Source organism: Dipodomys ordii, unplaced genomic scaffold, assembly GCF_000151885.1.
Source record: "Dipodomys ordii isolate 6190 unplaced genomic scaffold, Dord_2.0 Scaffold123, whole genome shotgun sequence".
Taxonomy (NCBI): domain Eukaryota; kingdom Metazoa; phylum Chordata; class Mammalia; order Rodentia; family Heteromyidae; genus Dipodomys; species Dipodomys ordii.
This window is the reverse complement of record NW_012267339.1, coordinates 3559571-3581347: the sequence shown is the minus strand read 5'-3', so window position 1 is coordinate 3581347 and position 21777 is coordinate 3559571. Positions and strand designations below refer to the sequence as shown.

At 35.7% G+C, this 21777-nt stretch overlaps 1 protein-coding gene across 1 annotated transcript in view; it reads left to right on the top strand.

Moving 5' to 3' along the window:
* The window catches only part of Pdgfc (platelet derived growth factor C), a 219335-nt gene that overhangs the window by 99796 nt on the left and 97762 nt on the right, over nt 1-21777 (top strand). Inside the window, exon 2 of the mRNA XM_013029858.1 lies at nt 6849-7041. Within this exon, the coding sequence (XP_012885312.1) occupies nt 6849-7041 (193 nt within the window). The remainder of the gene's footprint in view (nt 1-6848; nt 7042-21777) is intronic.

Sequence of the window (21777 nt, the reverse complement as noted above, 5' to 3'; positions counted from 1 at the left end):
CTGCTTCTTGCTTAATCAAGTTGGTGTTTGTGAGGTTGGAGATTTATACATCTGATAAATATTGCACTGGGTTGTATGTGAAAATCTCTTATCTACTGACATCAGGAAACTTGGGGTTTGGCAAATTTTCTTTACTATTCTATTTGAGTTAGAGTAACTATGATAGGCAGTGTTTCGTCTTCACATATGAGCTACTTCATTATTATTTATTTAAATCATATATGAACTTTCAGTCTGTGATCAAACCCAGGTTATAAAATATCAAATTAGATGTCAAGTGACTTGCCTAAAATAACAGATTTTTATTATCACTTAATTTATGTTTCAGAGCTTAATAACTTAATGAGTATAATTGTAGCATTCTAAGTGTGGTAATATCATAAACCATGTCATATTATTGAAAATAAGTGGCCGTATTAATAAAATGGAATGCAGCTGGAAGAAGCACTGTATGATCTATCTCCTTCAGCTCATGTATATGTAGATTATTATGATAAAACTTTGAAGAAACATAAAAAGAGGGAAAGGGGCATAAGGCAAAGTAATAGAGAAGGAGAATGTGATCAAAGTATGTAATATTTACATATGGAAATGTGTATGTAAATTTATGCCATTGTATAATTAATATGTGATAATCAAATATACATGAAAGGATTTTAATTGAGAGAGGCTATCCTTTGGTAAGCTCTTTTATTTTTATATATAGTCTCTCAAAATTTAGGAATAAAATAATGTGTAGAACTCCTTCCTATATATTCCAGAAATTAATTCCTTAAGCCATCCAAGTGTATTAAGTAGCATTATATTCCAGGCACAAAGCCATATAATTGGTGTGGATTTGAATAAAAACAATTTGTCATCTTGTGATCAGTGTGTGGTAGAAGAGAAAAACTATGAAAACATACATTTGCTTTAAATAGGTAGTTCTAAAGTACATATGGTGGGAATCATATGTTTTTGTTAGCTAAATATTGCTTTACTATTATACCTTGTGTAGGAATGAAGATAAGTTACAGACCTAGAAGTTACTACAGAAGAGAACAGGACTTTTTCATTTCTGACAGCAGCTGACATGACAGGTTCTTATCACAGAACTTTTTTTTGAATTTTTTTATTTTGTAAAAATAGTGTACAGAGGGGTTACAATTACATGAGTAAGGTAATGAATAAATTTCCTATAGAGCATTGTTATCTCCTCCTTTGTTTTTCCCCTACTATCCTTTCCCTCTCCAACTCTCCCTCCCGCCCCAAGTTGTAAAGTTCATTTTCTACATAGTGTCTTGTACATCTCAGTGTTACAATGGGTCATCCTGTATCCTTGTTTCAGCATTTTGTTATATCCCTTCCCCTCCCCAAATTAGAAAAATGTATATACAAGATGCAGGGCACCGACATCAAATACAGTAAAAACAGGGATTATACCGTGGAGGAAGAACATACAAAAGAAACAAAAAAATCACATAGTACATTTTAGATTCATTAAAAACAATAGCAAAAAAGAAAAAACAAATTGTGTCCCTATCTTGGGGTTCATTTCACTTAACATCATCTTATATGGTCATATGTACATAGCTTTTGACCTTTCCTGCTTGTCCTCATCGAACTGTGTTCATACCTTGAAGTAGGAAAGAATTATCTTCAAGGATACATTCAAGAACCTACTGGACATATCTTAAGTAACTATATTACATAATGCAGCAAATCCCTTCTTTTTCTTTCCCTTAGAGAATATTTTCTTCCCTAACTTGGAAAAAAATTGATTACAACACTAAGTTTACTGGTCATCTTTGTCTTATTTTGCTGTTTTGTTAAAGATAGGAGAAGTGATAGATTAAACCTCTGATGATACAAAGAACTGGAATTCAGGTTTTCTGTTTAACATATTATCATATGTTTATAGTAATATTCAAAATTCAAAATATGAAGCATGCCAGTGGGCCACTTGTGTATAAGTTAAACTGAGAAATACTTGTTAGCACTATAGGATTTAAGTGTAACTTTGCAAAATCAAAGCCAAGATAAAATTACTCTGGCTTTTCTAGGTGTAAAAAGGCATTTGTGGCAGGGCACTGGTGGCTCATGCTTGTAATCCTAGCTACTCAGGAGGTTGAGATCTGAGGATCACAGTTCAAAGCCAGCCCGGGCAAGAAAAGTTAGTGAGACTCTTATCTCTAATGAACCGCTTAGAAGACCAGAAGTGGCGCTGTGGCTCAAGTGGTAGAGTGCTAGCCTTGAGCTGAAGAGCTGGGGGGACAGTGCCCAGGCCCAGAGTTCAAGCCCCACGACTGACCAAAAATTTAAAAAAGGCATTTGTGTATGGGGTGAGTGAAGATCTATAAATAAATTTGTGTATGTGGCATGATATTAACTAAGGCTAAAAGAAATCATTAATGAGATAATAATTTCATTAATTAGCTCTGTAAACAAACTAGTAAGATTAGGATAAGGAAGGGTTATTATAGGCAGAAAAACAAAAATCAAATGAACAGAAAAGCAAAAAAAAGACCATTGAATATGCATACTTAGCAAGTAAGGATTAGCAATAGATGTACACTCTTAAAGAAGAAGTACTTTTTGTTTTAACATATTTTAATACACTATGAACACAGAAAACTTCTCATTGAGACATCTGTGAAGTTGACTCAGCTTGCACATTGTAACTTGCTGCTACAAAAGGCCTTACCTTTGTCAAGCAAGAAGTCTTTAGTGCTCTCAAATGAAACCAAGATTGGATCTTCATTCCTTCTTAACTAATTCACATTGTCACAATTCTTTGAGAATAAAATATTGGCATAGAGAAGGACATTAGCGATTTTATCTTAATTCATGAGCTACATATCATAGGTATACTTTTAAATGTTACTTATAAATAATATAATGTTTTGAAGTATTATAATTTTCTTTTCATGACTGTCTTACTACTGTTTTCTTTCAACCATAATGAAGTTGCCTTAACAATACCAACAATATAACATATGGGAAAATATGAAAGTGATATCCACACTCATTGAATTAATGCATGCAGATATGAAATGTTCATACTGGCATTTTACACACATGTGTACATAGTCAACCTTCTTTTTTCCTGTTTAACTTCATTTGGATTTTTAATACTTTTACCTTAAGAAGGATTGGGCAATATAATATGACATTGTGTAAAATTATAACTTCAAAATTCTTATATTTACATATACTTTTCTTTCTATTATCTAGGATCTGCTAGATTTATTGTTTAATTGTACATTGCAGTATCATGGTGTTATTAGCTTAGTGATATGATTAAAAAAGATTTAACTAGTACTTTGAGTACTCTTCATTGGATACAAGAAAAGCAAACTTTTATTAAACAGTGAGAAAGTGCTACCTACTTTTTTCATTCTTAAGCTAGTAAGTATAGAAGATAACCATAAACAACAGTACTGTAACAACAGGGTCTTTTACTTTGGTAGAACTTAATGTTTATTGCTTTTTCTTTCTTTTTCTTGAGTATAGGCCTAGTTGTTTGATATTTACCTAAAACTGTCATCTGAAAATCTTGTTTGTTTTGTGGCAGAGATCATTATATTTTGAAGTGACTTTTTTGAGAACAACAATTTTCACTTGAAAGAAAATTTACAATTCTTTTTACCACAAATGGACCTTAGATTTTCAGTCTTTAAAATTATATTTAATTATAGTCTAATGAAGTTGTGAATTATAAAGGAATGTGATTTAAGTATGTTATTTTAGGTATGACCTCTTTAAGTAGATACAAAAATAGAATGTGTGTCTTCCAATAGTTATGTAAATTCCTGGGTTGGACATAACAGTAAGTCTCTGTTACTATGGCATGCCTTGGTCCAAGGCAAGTGTTGTAAGACATACCAGGACTAATGCTTAGTACTCATAAATCCTCTTTAGAAGATTCACTTATTCAAATATTGATATACCATTTGTTAACTTCTATGTTAACAATATTATTTTAACATTAATTATTGACATATAAAATAATCAAAGGTGAGATACAGTTCAGTTGCAGGGTCCTTATCCAGCATGTGCAAGTCCTGGATTCTGAAAACAACACACATACACACACACACACACATACTCACACACACACGTATGCACACAAAGTCTTCCTTTTTGTCCATACATAATTTAGTACAAGTATATCTTCTAAGACCATAAAAGGATCTATCAGTTCAATTGAATTCTACCCATATAGTTCAGGAAGATAAAACCTAGGTATAGGTTTACTTACAGCGGTCATTAAATTATTTATTTAAAAAGTCTCAAATACAACTGTAAGATTTATTTTGGATAGTTTAAGGATAAAGGAATGTTAACATATTTTGATTAACACAAACCCTAAAAGAAAATGTGCTGCTAATACTATAATTACTGGCAAAAACTTGGGGCAAAATAAATTCCTGCAATATAATCAGCTTTGTGTACATAAAATATGTCTTTATCTTCTTATATTACAAAAGAAACCAGCACAAAATTAGCCATTTAGAATACCTTTTATTCATTCTCACTTCTACATTTTGGAAGTCCATCCTCCTATGACAGGGATCTTGCATAGGGTTTCAGGAGGTTAACGTCAATCAATCAGACTAGACATGGTCTCTTTGGAGACCATGGGTGGTAGGGGAATCTAACTCTTGAGTTCCTTCAGGCTTCCAGGTTTAGGATGTAGCCCCCACATCTCTCCACTGCTAGCAGAGTGATAAGATAGTATAATCTTAGTTTCTGAAGTTTGTGAATCCTCTGACCTGTGCCTCCTGCATTTTTCAAGTCAGTAACAATCTTTGTACTGTTGAATACTTCTCATTTTGTGATTTCTGTGAGTTTAAGTTGCCCTGAAATTATTTCATGGGCCTGATTGATTCGGTCAGGTTCACCTTAACTAATTAACTAGAATCTACCAATCTGTTTATGAAGCAATAATATCACATGTACAAGGGATAAGTTTAAGGATGTACAAGGTTAAGGACACTGAGAGTCATCTTATACTCCTTCCTACCACAGAGCGATTAAACTCAATTGTGTGCAAGCAGATCGGATTAACATCAGGAAATAAGCAAAAAGCAATTAGCTTATGGTGAATGAAATAAATAGAAAAGAGGAAATGGTAGACAATTTTAATAGAAAAAAGAAGAGAAGAAAAATGTGAACTTAATTCTAAAATGTGGTGCTTAGTAGGCCTTAATAATTAAGTCTGCATTATATAGGTTTCATGGACATATCCAGAAGGAGCGCATAAAATGAAATTTGTCTTAGTGAAAGGCTATGCCTAAGTATGTTGAGAAAGGAGCAAATGAAAGGTGTTAATAATATTATTCTTGCTATTCTTTAATCTTGCCACAAACACAGGGCTCAGTGTCATGTGGGATCTCTCAGGATTAGGAGCTGTTCTGGATGAAACTGTTATTAGGATGTAGAAGTTTCACAAAAGTATTAACTCCTGCTGTGGACCTTGCTTCATGGGTTCAGGGTGCAGTTTGAGGCTTTTGAAAATTTCTTATAAATTTAATGATGGTTGGTTAAAACAATTTTTCATTTTATTGGAGTTTATCTTGTTTAAATGGAATTCCCTGGGGTAAAGACTGGAACAGTCTTATTTCTTAGTGTCTCTAGAGCAGATGAATGATGACATTTCCTCTCATTAACTTTCAACTGGGTAGGTTGACTGGGTAGGAAGACTGTTTTCACAGCAATATGCATTCACCTTTTCCTTCTGTTATTTGCCCAATATTCTATTCAAAAGAGATAGGTATTATTAAGGACTTATTTTAACAGGTATAAAAATACTTCATTGTACAGATGCTAAAATATTCCATTCTAGTGAGTGCCAGAGCCTGTAATCTTTCCTACTCCAGATGCTGAGATCTGGAGTTTATGGTTGGAAAATCAGCCCTAGAAAAAACTCCTATGACACTGTATCCAAAATAGTCACCAAAAAATGGGCTGGAGTCATGGCTGAAGGGGTGACATTCCAACTAAGGAAGGAAGTTGAAGGAACAGGAGACCGTGAGGCCAAGCAAATAAAGCATACCAATAAATAAATAAGTAAATTCCATTTTAAGCAATCTAGGAAGCTGTTTTGTTCTGTATTTTCCCTTGGCATATTCAGAATTCATATTAACATAATAAGGCACTGAGAAGACCTGAAATTTGTCAGTAACCATAAAACAAGAAATTAAGACTATGGCTTTGGTCTCACTTTACTTTTTTAAGTCTTGTAAGATTTGAGGTCATTTAATAATAAAATTGGAATTTATGTTAAAACTTAGAGCTTGTATCAAATATAACTTAATACAAAATTGAATTGTGTGTCCACATGAGAAGCTGTGGATTGTCTTATTCACCTAGTTTCTAACGTATTAAGAATAAAAAGATACAAGGCTAAAAATGATGATTGACATTTCAAATTTAATGAATTTGAGGAGTTTGTCACCTTCTCTTGTATTATTCCACTTCTGCTCTTTTTATCCTCATTTCTTTTTCTTCAGCTCTCTCAGCTATTGTCACATGAAATTAGTGGAATCCTTTAGATCATTAATTAGCTTTTATGATTAGGAAATTTAAGTCATTACTTGTATTTTTAAAAATAAAATAAAAAATTTATTAGGTATCCAAAGGAGTTGGTTATTCATAATTCAGTGTTGGACTTAAAAATACAATTTTTCCTGTATTCTTTCAAGTATAAATATATATAAGTTTTTGACAACAGTGGTGCTTGGTTGATTATGCTATTCATCTACTTATTTGGGGTAAATATGAAATATAAAATATACTTACTTTAAATGTGTAAATTTTGAAATGTGTGTTCTGAAACTGTTCTGATGTGTCTATTTTTGCTTTAGGTGTTCAAGATCCCCAGCATGAGAGGGTTATTACTGTGTCTTCAAATGGGAGTATTCACAGCCCAAGGTTTCCTCACACATATCCAAGAAATATGGTCCTGGTATGGAGATTAGTGACAGCTGAGAACATGTGGATACAGCTTACATTTGATGAACGGTTTGGATTAGAAGACCCAGAAGATGATATTTGCAAGTAAGTCATCCAACCAAGGATAAAGCTACTGTTGTCTTTCAAGTTGCTTCATTAATGTAATTAGAAACATGATACTTTGTTTCTTTGATAATGCAAGATAGTTTATGAGCTTATAGAAGCATATAGCTTATATTGTCTTCCTTTTAACCTAGAAGATAGCTGGGTGCCAGTGGCTCAAACCTATAACCCTAGCTACTCAGGAGGCTGAGATGTGGAGAATTGCAATAAGGTCAGTCCAGGCAGAAAGTCCATGAGACTCCCTAATATAACTATGTGAAAGCTTTGTTGGATATATGGCTCAAGTAGTAGATTCCCAACTTAATAACAAAATTATTGAGTTAATATTCCACTACTGCCCAAACAACCAGGACACATACTATTTTTACTAAATATTTTGTTTTATCTTAAATCATAAGATAAATACGTATTCATAAGTGATCTTTACTTTCTGTCTTCTAAAATTTTCTGAGAAAATTTTGGTAAGAAGTGCAGATAGAGTAAGTAATACCATTTAAATAAGAAATAGAATATTGAAAAGTTAAAGGAATGTAGTTGGGGCTGTAAATATGTTACCTTAGTACTAAAAATTACACACTTGTGCTTCATGCCAGCCAAATCATTAAGATGATAAGGTATTTTTAGAAATCTGTGTGTATCTATAACTATGTGTTTTACATAGCTGGAGATATGGAAGCATATCCACACAGAGGACCAAAATGTTTGACTATGACAGGAAATTATGCATTACCTTACTTATGTAACTGAAACACCTCTGTATATTACCTTGACAAAAAATTAATTAAAAAGTTAAAAAAAAAAGACAAAGAAAAAGAAATTCAGGGCTGAGACCAGAGTCAAATCTGCCCCTCCAGGTGGGAATCCAAAGTCAGCTGGAATATTTCACCCACACACAAGATCACCTACTGTATGTCATATAAACAGTACCCTCAATTCCTGGGGGAATACAGTTGTCAAGGTTGGGTGGTCTTTTAGAAGATTTTTCATTCCAGGGATACTTGTGTATTATGAAAATATTTTATGTAAATTTCTTTACAAGATTCTTTACTTTCTCTTTGATATACAAGTTGAAAGAGAATTTTTATTTTGTCCTTGTAAACAGATCAGTATTTCAGTACAGATTAAATAAACTTTGTACTTGCTGTCATTGGGTTTTCTCTTTAGTATCTATATACTTAGTCTCAGGTTGTCTTTTTCACAATATTTATTATTTCAGACCTACAGAAATAGGCACTATTCTAGCTCTCTTTAGAAGACTGTGCTATTCAATTCTTTTTGGGGAGGGGGTCCGGGCGTGGGGCCTGAACTCTGGGCCTGGGTGCTGTACCTCAGCTCTTCAGCTCAAGGCTAGCACTCCCACTTGAGCCACAGCACCACTTCCGGCTTTTTTCTTTTTGCTTATGTGGTGCTAAGGAATTGAACCCAGGGACTCAAGCATGCAAGGCAAGCACTTTACCACTGGGCCACCTTCCCAGCCCTGTGCTATTCAATTCTTAAGGGACTCAAGAAGTGGAGTGAATAGCATTTATATTGTGTACTGAAACATGGAAACACTCATTTTTTTCTAACCATTACTTAAGAAGACTTTCACCATACTGTACTATACCTCTTCTTTTATGAACAAAATTCACTTTTCTTGTAGGAAAATGCAAAAGGTCTAAGATTTATCAACTTTACAAAGGAACAAATTTCATGAATGTTGATAGTTTTTTGAATAATAGAAGGACTGTATCATTCCTCTATGTCTCTGCCTCTGTCTCTGTCTCTCTCTCTCTCTCTCTCTCTTTCTCTCTCTCTCATATCTATCTGCCAGTACCAGAGTCTGAATGGAGGGCCTTGGGAAATTTGGCTTATTTACTCACAACTGGCACCTTATCACTAAAGCCACACCTGCAGTATAGATTTCTGCTAGTTAATTGGAGATGGAATCTCACAGACTTCTGCCTAGGCTTGCTTCAGTTTCATTGAGTTTCCTGAGTAGCTAGGATTACAGATGTAAGACACCTATGCCTTGTTGAAAAATGACTTTCTTATAACAAGAGCAGTAGCTAGAATCTTAGCACTTTTGTACCTTTACACTGTGACTGTTTTTCTGCAGGCAGTAGTAGGAGAGCTTGTGTATCATCTGCATACCTAATGTACTATGCTCCAGAAGAGAGAAGATATGTGCATCTGTATACATATATTCACATCCATATGTATGTATGTGCAGTGTATATCTCAGTTAATGGTAAAGTTAAACTGTCATCATGAATGATAGCATGTGACTTAACTTTAGGAAAGTGACTTTTTAAATTGTGTTTAACTGTTTTCCAGTTCATCCTTGATTATACCTCATTTCTGCAAATCTAATTATTATCTTGAGTTTTTGAAGTTGTCCTCCTAACTACACCTGTAGTTTTCCGTCACTTCTTTCTCTATGACTATCCTACTGATATTAATGTAGTTTTTCCTGTTTAAAATATGTATCAGTGTTTTAACTTTTGTTTCCTTCTGAGACTTAAGGTTTATTTCAAACAAGCAAAATCCAATAGTGTTATATGTTCAAAAGTTTATGTTGTGGGTTGCAAGGTTTGAGCCTGTAATTCTAGTTATCTGGGCGCCTGACAGTGGGATTGTGATTTGAGACTATCCTGGGCAGAAGGTTTGAGAGATTTCTTCGCAAGTCACTTGACTAGTATCCTAAGCTACAGGGAAAGCTAAGCTTTGGAGAATCTGGTTCCCGGTCAGCATGGGAAGAAAAGTTCTTGAGACTCACTGTCAATGGGGAGAAGCTTCCCAATAAGGTGAAACTTACAGCCAAATGGATTATAGTCCAGCTGTGCATAATGAAAGTGAACTATCTCAAAAATGACTATTGGAAAGTGAGGCTGCAGGGCTGACTTAGTACAGTCAGCCTTGTGAGTGGGAGACTGAGTTTAAACCCCAGAACAGGCAATCAATCAATCAATCAATCAATCAAAGATGATGCAGATAGCTTAGATCCTTTTTTCTTTTATTTCCAATGCTCCAGTGTATAATGTGTGTGCTAAGAAAGTGCTCCAACACAGTGTAAGACATCCAGTTCCTAGTCAACTTTTTGTCTCACCTTCTCAATGTATATTGGCTTTTCTCAGTTCTTTTGTACCCTGACAAGCTTTGATTCCATGTGTTAGAGTGCTATGAGATTATACTTTGTTCATTTGAATTTGTTTTTCTAATTATTAGTGAGGTTGGGATATTTTCATGTTTATTAACATCTTCCATCTTCTCTTTGACTATTTGAATTTTGCCTTTATTATTTAAGCCTTTGATCTACTGAAATTTGTTCTCTGTGTCTCTGAAGTTTGTCATTAGGGTATTCAGTTGTGGTGTCCCATTTCTTTTTTTTTAATTTCTTTCAAATAAGATTTTTTTAATTTTTATTTTTTATTGTGAAAATACCGTACAGAGGGGTTACAATTACATGGGCAAGGTAATGAGTACATTTCTTATCAAGCATTGTTGCCTCCTCCTTTGTTTCCCCTTCTCATCCCTTCCCATCCACCCCATTCTGCACCCTCCCCCCAACACCCCCTCCTGTCCCTGCCCCAGCCAAAGTTGTAATGTTCGTTTTTCTACATAACATCTTGTACATCTCATTGTTGCACCTTATCCCTATTTAACCGGTTTGTTTTTTCCCTTCCCCTCCACTAATTATACCAACATCAAATACAGTGAAAGCACAGGTTATACTGTGGGGAAGGGGCATACAAAGCAACAAAGAAATCATCTTATAACTACGTTATAAAACAATCGCAAGAAAGAAAAAAAACATTTGAATCCTTATCTTGGGGTTCATTTCACCTAACATCAACTTATCTGACCTTTTCTGCTTGTCTCAGACATATACTAGTTATTACAAATAAGGGAAACCATGGAACATATGTTTCTTTGGGCCTGGCTTACTTCACTTAATAGAATTTTTTCCAAGTCTTTCCATTTCCTAACAAATGGGGCAATGTCATTCTTTCTGATGGAGGCATAGAATTCCATTGTGTATATACCACATTTTCTTGACTGATTTGTCTACTGAGGGGCATCTGGGTTGGTTCCATATCTTAGCTATGATAAATAATACTGCAATAAACATAGTCGTGCTGGTAGCTTTAGTATTGTCTTGTTTGTGATCATTTGGGTAAATACCCAAAAGTGGGATAGCTGGGTCATAGGGGAGCTCTATGTGGAGTCTTTTGAGGAACCTCCATACTACTTTCCAAAGTGGTTGAACAAGTTTACATTCCCACCAACAATGCAGTAGGGTTCCCTTCTGTACACATCCCCTCCAGCATCTGTTGATATTAGAGTTCTTGATTATAGTCATTCTAACTGGGGTGAGGTGGTATCTCTGTGTTGTTTTGATTTACATTTCTTTTATGGCTAGAGAGGTTGAGCATTTCTTCATGTGTCTATTGGCCATCCTTCTTTCTTCTTCAGAGAAGTTTCTCTTTAAGTCTTTAGCCCACTTATTTATTGGGCAGTTGTTTCTTTGAGGATTTGGTATCCCATTTCTATTGAAGAGATATTTTTCCCTTTCCAAGGCAGTTAACTTGCAGTTGCATTTCTGTTCATGTCAGATGGGTTACTGTTCTTTTAGTCAATTGTGTCTCTTAATGGAATGACACTGTCTTAATTACTTTTTCCATATTACAGAAGTTACTGTTAGAGACCTTTCACCTCATTTTCTTTTCCTTTAGGAACACTGGAGCTATTTGTCCGTTGAATCTAAACTTTAGAATTAAGCTGTAAAGTTTCTGGAAAATTGTTCCTTTTTTAAGTCAAATAGGTTTGAAGATAACTAGCATCATTATAATAAATCATTAAATGATTTCTTATCCTTAAGATCATTACATTTTCTCTTTCCTTGAGATTCTCTTTTATATCTATACCATAATAGAAATTGTTTTTCTTTCTTTCTTTTTAGAAACGGGGGTTTGAACTCAGAGCTGTATGTTGCTATTTAGGTGCCTTACCTATGAAAAATGCCTCACCCAGAGTGAGACCAAAGAAGGATGTCCTCAGAAGAGGATCACAAAGACAATAGTTATGTGCATGTGATCATATAAGATAGTATTTATTAAAATGAATCCAGAAAATGTAAACAAGGTTTTTTTTCTTTGTTGATATTTTTGTTTTCTTTTCCTCATCTTGTTTGTTTTTTTATCTGTCTTTGGGAAGGTAAAAGGAAGCACAGAAATGGTGGGACAAAGTGTGAACAAATGCAGGTGTAAGCTATATATCAGTGGGGTCAGGAGGGAAAACTGGGATAGAGGAAGGGAAGGGCTGACATTAATAAAAAAAAGTGTATTTTTTATCTGACTTATAAACTGTAACCTCTCTGGACATCATCTTTACAAAAAAAATTAATGCAAAAAGAAAGCCATGAAACCTTCTTCACACTGGGTGTTTTGAGTTAAGATGTAATTTTCTACCCAGGCCTGAACTTAGATTTGAATCCTCTCATTTTACACTTTCTACAGATGTTAGGATGTGCTGAGCACATACTACAACATAAAAGTGATTCACAAAGGGGTTACAGTTACATAAATCAGGTAATGAGTACATTTCTTTTTTAACAGTGTCACCCACTCTGACATTTTCTCCATTTATTTTCCTCCCAACTTCCCTTCCTTCTAAGTTGTGTAGTTCATTTCTATGGAGATGAGTCTGACAAAGATTGTTTTTCTGCACTCTCCTGGAACTGTGATTATTCTTAGCCTTTCTAAGATTATAGGCTGGAGCTACTATGCCCAGTTTAGAGGTTTCTTCATAAAGATACTATCTACCTATTATTTGGATTTATTTTTAGAATCTTTATAGTTATTACTAAACATTGTTTTGAAAACTAAATTCTATAATTGTATATTGACAGTGTATAGAAATGTAAACAAGTTTAGTATTAATCTTTTGTCTGCAAATTTCCTAGACTCTATTATTATTATTTGCTGGTCCTGGGGCTTTAATCAGAGCCTGAAAGCTGTCCCTAAACCTCTTTATGCTCAAGGCTAGTGTTCTACCACTTGAGCCACTGTCACTTCCAGGTTTTTCTGGGTAGTTTTTTTCTTTGTTTTTTGTTTGTATTTTTTTTTTTTTTTTGCCAGCCCTGGGGCTTAACTTAGAGCCTGTCCCTGAGCTCCTTTATACTTAAGGCTGGTGCTCTACCACTTAAACCACAACACCACTTCTGGCTTTTTCTGTGTATGTGGTACTGAGCTTCAAGCATGCTCTGCAAGCACTCTACCGCTAAGCCACATTCCCAGTCCTTTCTGAGTAGTTTATTGTAGATAAGAATCTCATGGACTTTTTTGTCTGGGCTGGCTTCAAACCATGATCCTCGGATTTCAGCCTCCAGAGCAGCAAGGATTACAGGTTGAGAAACACCAACACCCAGCTAAATGCATTCATTTTGATCATTGCTCTGGAAGTTAGTTGAAACTTATGAAAAAGTGTCATGGTTTATAAAAATCAAGATTTTTTTCATCCTTTTAATTATATTACTCTGTCATTTCTAGTTCTAATTAGGTTGTTGATAGTATTAATGAAACCTTCTTCATCTCTTTTACTTTAGAGTTTGCCTTTTTACAAATAGTTTAACATTTAGAGTAATTTTGGAGTTACAGGAAGTTCCTATATATGGTGAGTCTGGAGCCTGCAATATCACTTTTCATTGCAAACAAAGTGATATATTTGCATTACTATGAAATTAACATCCATAGGATATTAACTCAATTTCACACTTAAGTGGGATGATACCAGCTGTGCTTCCTTTGTCTTTTTCAGCATATGTACGTTACACTTAGTTGGAATATTTCCATCTCAAATATCAGTAACAGTTGGCTCTTTGTAGTTCTTTTAACTTGACAATTTTGAAGAGGCATGAGTTTTGCAGAATGTCAGTAGTTTAGAATTGCATGTGTTTTCTCATGTTTAAACTTAAGTGTGATGGGTTTAAGAAGGAATCTTAAAGGTCATAGACTCTGCGGCCCTACCTATAAGTGCTATCCAGCTTGCATGTCGGTAAAGATGCTGACTTTGATCACCTAGGTATGTTGTCATATGCTAGGTATTTTTCTTTTGTATTTAGGAAAATAGTGTTTGGAGTTTCATAACTAAGTCCAACCTGCTCTCAAGGAAAAACTGATTAAGCTTTATCTCCTGGAGGAGAAGTGTGTGTGTGTGTGTGTGTGTGTGTGTGTGTGTGTGTGTGTGTGTGTGCACGCACGTGCGTGCGTGAGAGAGAGAATGCGCAATCTAAAATTATTTTCCTTTAATCTAGAGTTCTTCAACAAATATTTTCCTCCTTAATCTTATTTCCTTTCTTTCTGATAACATAAGATTATGTTAGTTAATGAATATAGGTTCAGAGATATAACCTTGTTTACCTTTATTAATATTTTGGGTTTACTGTAAAGCATATTGTACCTAATACTAATATGGGTGTATCTGATAAGTTGATTTTTTTAATTGTGAAACTACTGTTCAGAGGGGTTACAATTACATGGGCAAGATAATGAGTACATTTCTTTTTCTTTTTTTTTTTTTGTGTCCGGTCGTGGGGCCTGAACTCTGGGCCTGGACGTTGTTCCTCAGCTCTTCAGCTCAAGGCTAGCGTTCTACCACTTGAGCCACAGCGCCACTTCCGGATTTTTTCTTTTTGCTTATGTGGTGCTGAGGAATCGAACCCAGGGCCTTTGGCATGCAAGGCCAGCGCTCTACCAATGAGCCACCTTCCCAGTCCCATGAGTATATTTCTTATCAAGCATTGTTGCCTCCTCCCTTGTTTCCTTTGTTTCCCCTTCCCATCCCTTTCCACCCCCCCATTCCCTACCCAGACCTCTCCCTCCCTCCCCCCAAAGTTGTAAAGTTCGTTTTTCAACATAACAACTTGTGCATCTCATTGTTGCAATGGGTCCACCTGTATCCCTAGTTAAACGATTTGTTTTTTCCCTTCCCCTCCACAAATTATACCAACATCAAATACAGTGAAAGCAGGGGTTATACCATGGGGGAGGGACATACAAAGCAACAAAGAAATAATCTTATAAATATGTTAGAAATAATCATATGAAAGAAAAAAAAAACATTTGAATACTTATCTTGGGATTCATTTCCCTAACATCAACTTATCTGACCTTTTGTGCTTGACTCAGATATATACTAGTTATTGCAAATAAGGGAAACCATGGGACCTATGTTTCTTTGGGCCTGGGTTATTGTTGTCCAGGCATCTGGGTTGGTTCCATATCTTAGCTATGGTAAATAATGCTGCAATAAATATAGTCATGCTGGTAGCTTTAGTGTGGTCTTGTTTGTGATCATTTGGATAAATGCCCAAAAGGGGATTGCTGGGTCATAGGGGAGCTCTCTGTAGAGTCTTTTGAGGAACCTCCCTGCTGCTTTCCAAAGTGGTTTAACAAGTTTACCTTCCTACCAACAATGCAGTAGGGTTCCCTTCTGTCCATATCCCCTCCAGCAGCTGTTGGTATTAGAGTTCTTGATTGTAGCCATTCTAACTGGGGTGAGGTGGTATCTCAATGTTGTTTTGATTTGCAATTCTTTTATGGCTAGAGAGGTTGTGCATTTCTTCATGTGTCTATTGGCCATCCTTCTTTCCTCTTCAGAGAAGGTTCTCTTTAAGTCTTTAGCCCACTTATTTATTGGGCAGTTGTTTCTTTGAAGATTTGTTGTTGGGGGATTTATCAAAACAGCTTGGTACTGGCACAAGAACAGACCCTAGGACCAATGGAATAGAATTGAAAACCCAGAAATGAACCTACAGTCCTATAGCCATCTAATCTTCCATAAGGGAGCTAAAAAATTAGAATGAATGACAGCCTCTTCAGTAAATCGTGCTGGCAAAATTGGTTAACTACTTGTAGAAAACTAAAGCTAGATCATTATTTATCACCCTGTATCAGAATCAAGTCCAAATGGATCAAAGACCTCGGAGTCAAAGCAGACACTCTGAAGACATTACAGGATAGAACAGGAGAAACCCTAGGTCTCCTTGGCACAGGCAGAAATTTTCTTAATAGAGACCCAGAAATACAACAAATCAAAAAAAGGTTGGACAAATGAGATTGCATAAAATTGCAGCGCTTCTGCATGGCAAAGGACATAGCTAGCAATATCAATAGAAAGCCCACGAATTGGGAGAAGATCTTCACTAGCCATACAATGGACAAGGGTAGTTAATATTCAGGTATTGTATATTTGAAAATGCCTTTATTTTTCTTTCATTATTAGATTGGATTACAGTTATGTTTTGTGTTTTGCTCAGTCTTCTGAAGATACCATTCCACTATCTTACAGCAATTGTGACATCTGCCTACAGATTAACTGATGATCTATCTGTGAAAATGCTGTCCTATGGTTTATGCACACAGATTTGTGTGGGCTGCAGAGGTGAAAGGGAAGATATTGGCTATCTTCCACCCCAGGATTCTCCTGCTGTTTCTGTGACTCCCTCGTTCCCTCTTAGACATTCCTCAATTGATTCTTCCGGGCTCCAAAGCCTGTGGAAATGCCTCATAGACATCTCCAGAAAGATTGCCAACTTTTCTGACCATCAGTATTGTATGGAAAGCAATGCTTTGCTCTCATAGACCTACCAGTTTACTGGTAATACACAAAGACAGATGTATTTTCCATTTAACTTCATTTGTCATGTAGTTGGAGTGTAAATGGTTGTCAAGAAAAATACATTGTTTTCTAACAGTACCTACTACTGTGAAGTTCAAGTGTATAACTGATTTGAAAAAATAGGAAAAAAATCACTAATTTACTTTTGTCTTTAAAAAAGGACTCAGGTGAATTGATTTCCCCAAGTAGCTACTGCTCTTTTCAAGCCATCTTTAGAAAGAAAAAGATAGGAAAAATTGTGTGATTATACTATTGAAGATTTATATTTATATTATCACAAAAAGCAGAACAAGTTAAATACAAATTATATTTAATTACTTTGACAGCTTAACCTCAAGATGCAAGCAATGAGGTGGGGGACTAGGGAGTACTAGGATAGGAGAAACAAGAAGGCAACTGCTCCAACCCATATTTTGAACTATTTGATTGTGGTTGGTGTAACTATGTCACAGGTGAGTATATCAGTGCACTTCAGTGTTTATATCATTGTTACTCATGCACTATTTACTGATTGTATCTCTTCTGATGTGTGTGTGTGTGTGTGTGTGCATGTGCATGCGTGGGCACGAGAGAATACATGCATGCATCCAAACTAGGGCATGAACTCAGGGCTTAGTACACTGTCTTGGCCTCTTTTCTCAACACTGATGCTCTACCACTTGTGCCATCCTTCTACTTCCAGTCTTTTGTTTGTTAATTGGAGATGACAAAACTGCATTTGGAAAGAAAATATGACAGCATTTGGAAATGGATACTTTAATCAAGCGGTACAGTTGAACATAGTGCCTCCTCTTTGCTGTAACATCATGTCTGGTTTTGGAAAGAATACTGTATAGCTATAGCATGTGGGACAAAAAAGAAAAATAAGTCAGCGGGTTATAGGGTATCTGAGTCTGCTAAGTAAAACACATATTTGGACTATGTAAGATGATCAAAATTTATTAATGTTTCTTTAAAATTCCTTTAAACACTTTTTTTTAATTAATTTATTTTTTTTATTTGTGAACATACTGTACAGAGGGGTTACAAGACATTTTATTTTCTTTTTCCTGTTTATAATGGAATAATGTATCCTTATTATTTCCACATTTATTCACTCATATATTCAACACACTTTAGCAGAGCACTGTGTTAGTTTCTGAGATAGCAGCAGTGATGTCAAAGGGGATTTTTTTTCTTTAAGCAATCCATTGTCTAAGTAAAGGGATTGACTAATAAATATATATAATAGTGATAAGATAGCCTCCATCTCAGCATATGGTAATCATAGAATACGAGAGAATACATGCATGCACCCATACTAGGGCTTGAACTGAGGGCTTAGTACACTGTCCTGATCTCTATTCCTAGGATTGATTAATGTTATATTGTTTTCTTGACCTTTTTCTAACTGTTACTATTTTTTGGGGGGGGTCCGGTCGTGGGGCCTGAACTCTGGGCGTGGGCGCTGTCCCTCAGCTCTTCAGTTCAAGGCTAGCACTCTACCACTTGAGCCACAGCGCCATTTCCGGCTTTTTTCTTTTTGCTTACGTGGTGCCGAGAAATCGAACCCAGGGCCTCAGGCATGCAAGGCCAGCGCTCTACCACTGAGCCACCTTCCCAGACCCAGCTGATACTAATTTTATTGGCATAGGAGTAGATAGGTTAATCTTGCCCTGAGGTCCCCAAATCTCAAATTTTCATTTTCTATGTTTAATTCTGATATAAGTATCAATAACATTATAGATTTCCTACAGCAGCCAAACAATGCTATTGCAAGTTGTTTGTGACAACAATTTGTGGAAATATTATTTTGTGAATGCAGTATGAAATTCCCTTACTTGAATGGCTGTTTGTCTGAAATAAGGTGACACTGTTTATTTAGTTGACAAGGAATGTAGAGAACACTAAGTACATTGTAAGATTTTTATTTCCCAAGTAAAATATGTTCATGAGCTTCTTGAAAGGATTGAGGAAAAGAAAAGGCACTACAGTTAGTCTATATATGGCATAAGCAATCTCAAATTTTAGAGATGCTCAGGTGTCCTGTGAGCCCTTCTAAATGCCTCTTTCTACCTAACATTTGCAAACCTGGGCTGGAGAATAAGTAACTTGCTTTTGAACTGTTACTCAGAATTTCAGCTTTGTGACAGCAAGTAAAAGGAAGTTCAACAACAAAGCAGAACCTTTTTAAGGTTTGCTGTGGCCCTCTGCTGCAGGACCACAGTCTCTTGTTTGCATAGTGGTGTGGATAGAACAGGTAACTCACTGGCATGCCTGTGTCAACAAGGTGGGAAGGTTGGCTTCATCATTACCACTCTCTACTTACTTGCTGCACTATTTATGTGTTGGCCACTGTATTAGTTTAACTTGTTTCACCTTTTTTATCTCTTCATAACAAAATTTCATGAATTTTTATTAACAACAGCATTCTATTTCTTGTAGTTCTAGAAGTTAGAAAGTCCAAGATTGAGGAGGAAGTAGATTCAGCATCTGAGAGGAACTTCCTTGTTCATAAGCATTGTCTTCCTGCCATGTCTTCACACATTTGAAGGAAGGAAGGCTTTATTTTCTTTCTTTCTTTCTTTCCTTCTTTCTTTTCTTCTTTCTTTCTTTCTTTTTTTGGTCAGTCATGGGGCGTGAACTCTGGGCCTGAGCACTGTCCCTCAACTCTTCAGCTCAAGGCTAGCGCTCTACCACTTGAGCTACAGTGCCACTTCCAGTTTTCTGATGGTTTATTGGAGATAAGAGTTTCATGGAGTTTCCTACCAGGGCTGGCTTTGATCCATGATCCTCAGATCTCAGCCTCCTGAGTAGCTAGGATTACAGGCATGAGCCACCGGAGCCCAGCTTTATTTTCTTATGATATTTAAATTTTACTCCTGTCTTTATCATCTATCAAGATGCTATATCTTAGTACTGTCCTTGGGAGTTAAAATAGGAATTTTGATAATAGAAGTCACTTAAGTAAGTCATTGCTATTTAAGGAAAGACAAGAGAGATACCTGTAGTGTTTATACAGTGATATGACATAAATAACAAGTGATTTGTGTCTTCAAGTATAGAAAGATTAGTTCAGGAACGTATGAAAATATAGTGCATATTGAGTAAGACTTTAGCAGTAGACTTACAACTAATCTGTGCTCAGTAAAAGAATTGGTAGATTATAGAGATAATATTCAATAAAAGAATTGGTACATTGTAGAGACATGATAACTGCAGGCAGAATTAGACTGGAGGTGGAAAATATGGGCAATTGTTTGAGAATGGCAGCATGAGATAGATTCCTTGGAGGTGTGGCAAGTTATAAGTCAGTTGGAAGCTAAGGGTTTTGTTACAGAACGAGGTCATATATTGTTGCATATTTTAAGAAGACAATTCTGAGAGAAGTATATCTATCTATAAAATGTGTCAGAGGAGATTGAAGGCTGTTGGAACATTTGAAGGAACTTCTTTATTTCTCAACCACCAAATTTTACAGGTCGATAATCTTTCAGCCTTTCATCTTGCCCATATTGGTGTTTTATTTTGTTTATTTTTACAGGTTGCTTCAAGAAGAAAAAGCTTTTTCAATCTTGTTAGATACCCTCTTCTTTATTGTATCTTGTGTGCGTGGTGAGGATATCCATGTACTTCTGTACAAAATCAAACTGCAGAATCCCAGTGTTTCCTATTTCAAATCTAAATTCTCTTTTGCCTTAGAATACTGTGAGGAAGAAAATGGTTAGTAGTAGCGTTTCTGACATGAGACACATTTATATTAAAAACAAACCATGGAGTAACTTACTGTGCCATGTAGTATCATGGACAAACTTGGTCTTTTTCTCTTCTAAAACTGGACAAGGGAATTTTACATGAATCCAGAGAAAACCATAGACCAATGTTGTATTTTGTCTTGGAATATTATAATTCTGCTAGAATTGTGCCATACCAAAATAGTTTTCCCTAATAGGTAGTGGCATAAGTTGAAAGGTAGTAAAATTCATGAAAGGAAATGCTGTTTTAAGACTTATTTTCAAAGGACCACAAAGAGTTAGCTAGTGGTTTTAGTGAGTTTGAAAAGGAAAAGTTTGTGTAGTGTAACTGAAAGTTGTATCTTGGCTCTGAAATTAAGCCTCTTCTTTTGCCTCTATAGGTTTGACTTCATTCTCTATGCACTGTCTTTCTGAGGTGGCAGAAAGAGTCACAGAGACTGTAACTTCACCTACATTCTAGGACAATTTTTGATTGAGTTGGTTTGTGTAGACATTGCTCAGCCAGTTGAATATAGCTAGAACTTGAAGCCTTTGTTGCTGTGATTGGCAATGTTCATGTTATTGGCCCATCTAAGAGCCAATATGTGTGTGATGATTGGGCTTCACAGAGTCATGATTCCAGGTAGTAAACCTGACTTTTCCATCCAAAGGAGGAAGAGTTGCTAAGGATTCAGAAGTTACATTTTCTGGAATGGTGTTTAGAACAGGCAGAAGTTGATATGCAGCTTTCAAATTTACTGTTACTGTTTTCTACCTGTGCCCTGGCCACAGAATAAAGTTTTCTTTGGAGTATAGATTTTACAGTACGTTTTCCAGCAAGTCTTTTGAGCATAGTTAGCCCAGTGGCATAATTTATAGCTTTGTTTTTCTTTAACCTCTGTAAAATTTACTTTTTTGTGCTTGGAAAAAAAATTCATTCCCAAGAGGACTTAAAATGTAGGGCAGGGATCTGACCAAGTCTGAGATCAAGGGACTGTGCTTTCAGCTAATGAGATGTTTTGGTTTAGGGTGTTTGAAATGTTCAAAATCAACATTCCAAGTATAGAAAAAAATGTCTTCTGTAACTCCCCCAACTCCTGTCTGGCTCACAACAGTGTCTGTCTCCTACCAGCCTTTATCTTCTTCCTAAATCTTTTTTTTTTCCTTTCAGTGGCCTTCTATCTTCTTTGCCTTTCTTTTCACAATTCCCTTGCTTGATTTTCTCAGAGATCACTTTCCTGTACCTAGTAAGGAAATTTTAAGTTCTAGCTAATTAAGCCTCCTATTTAAAGAATTTAGTATTTCAGTAGGGTTTCTCTTCTACCTTTGTTTTTATATGAGCAGA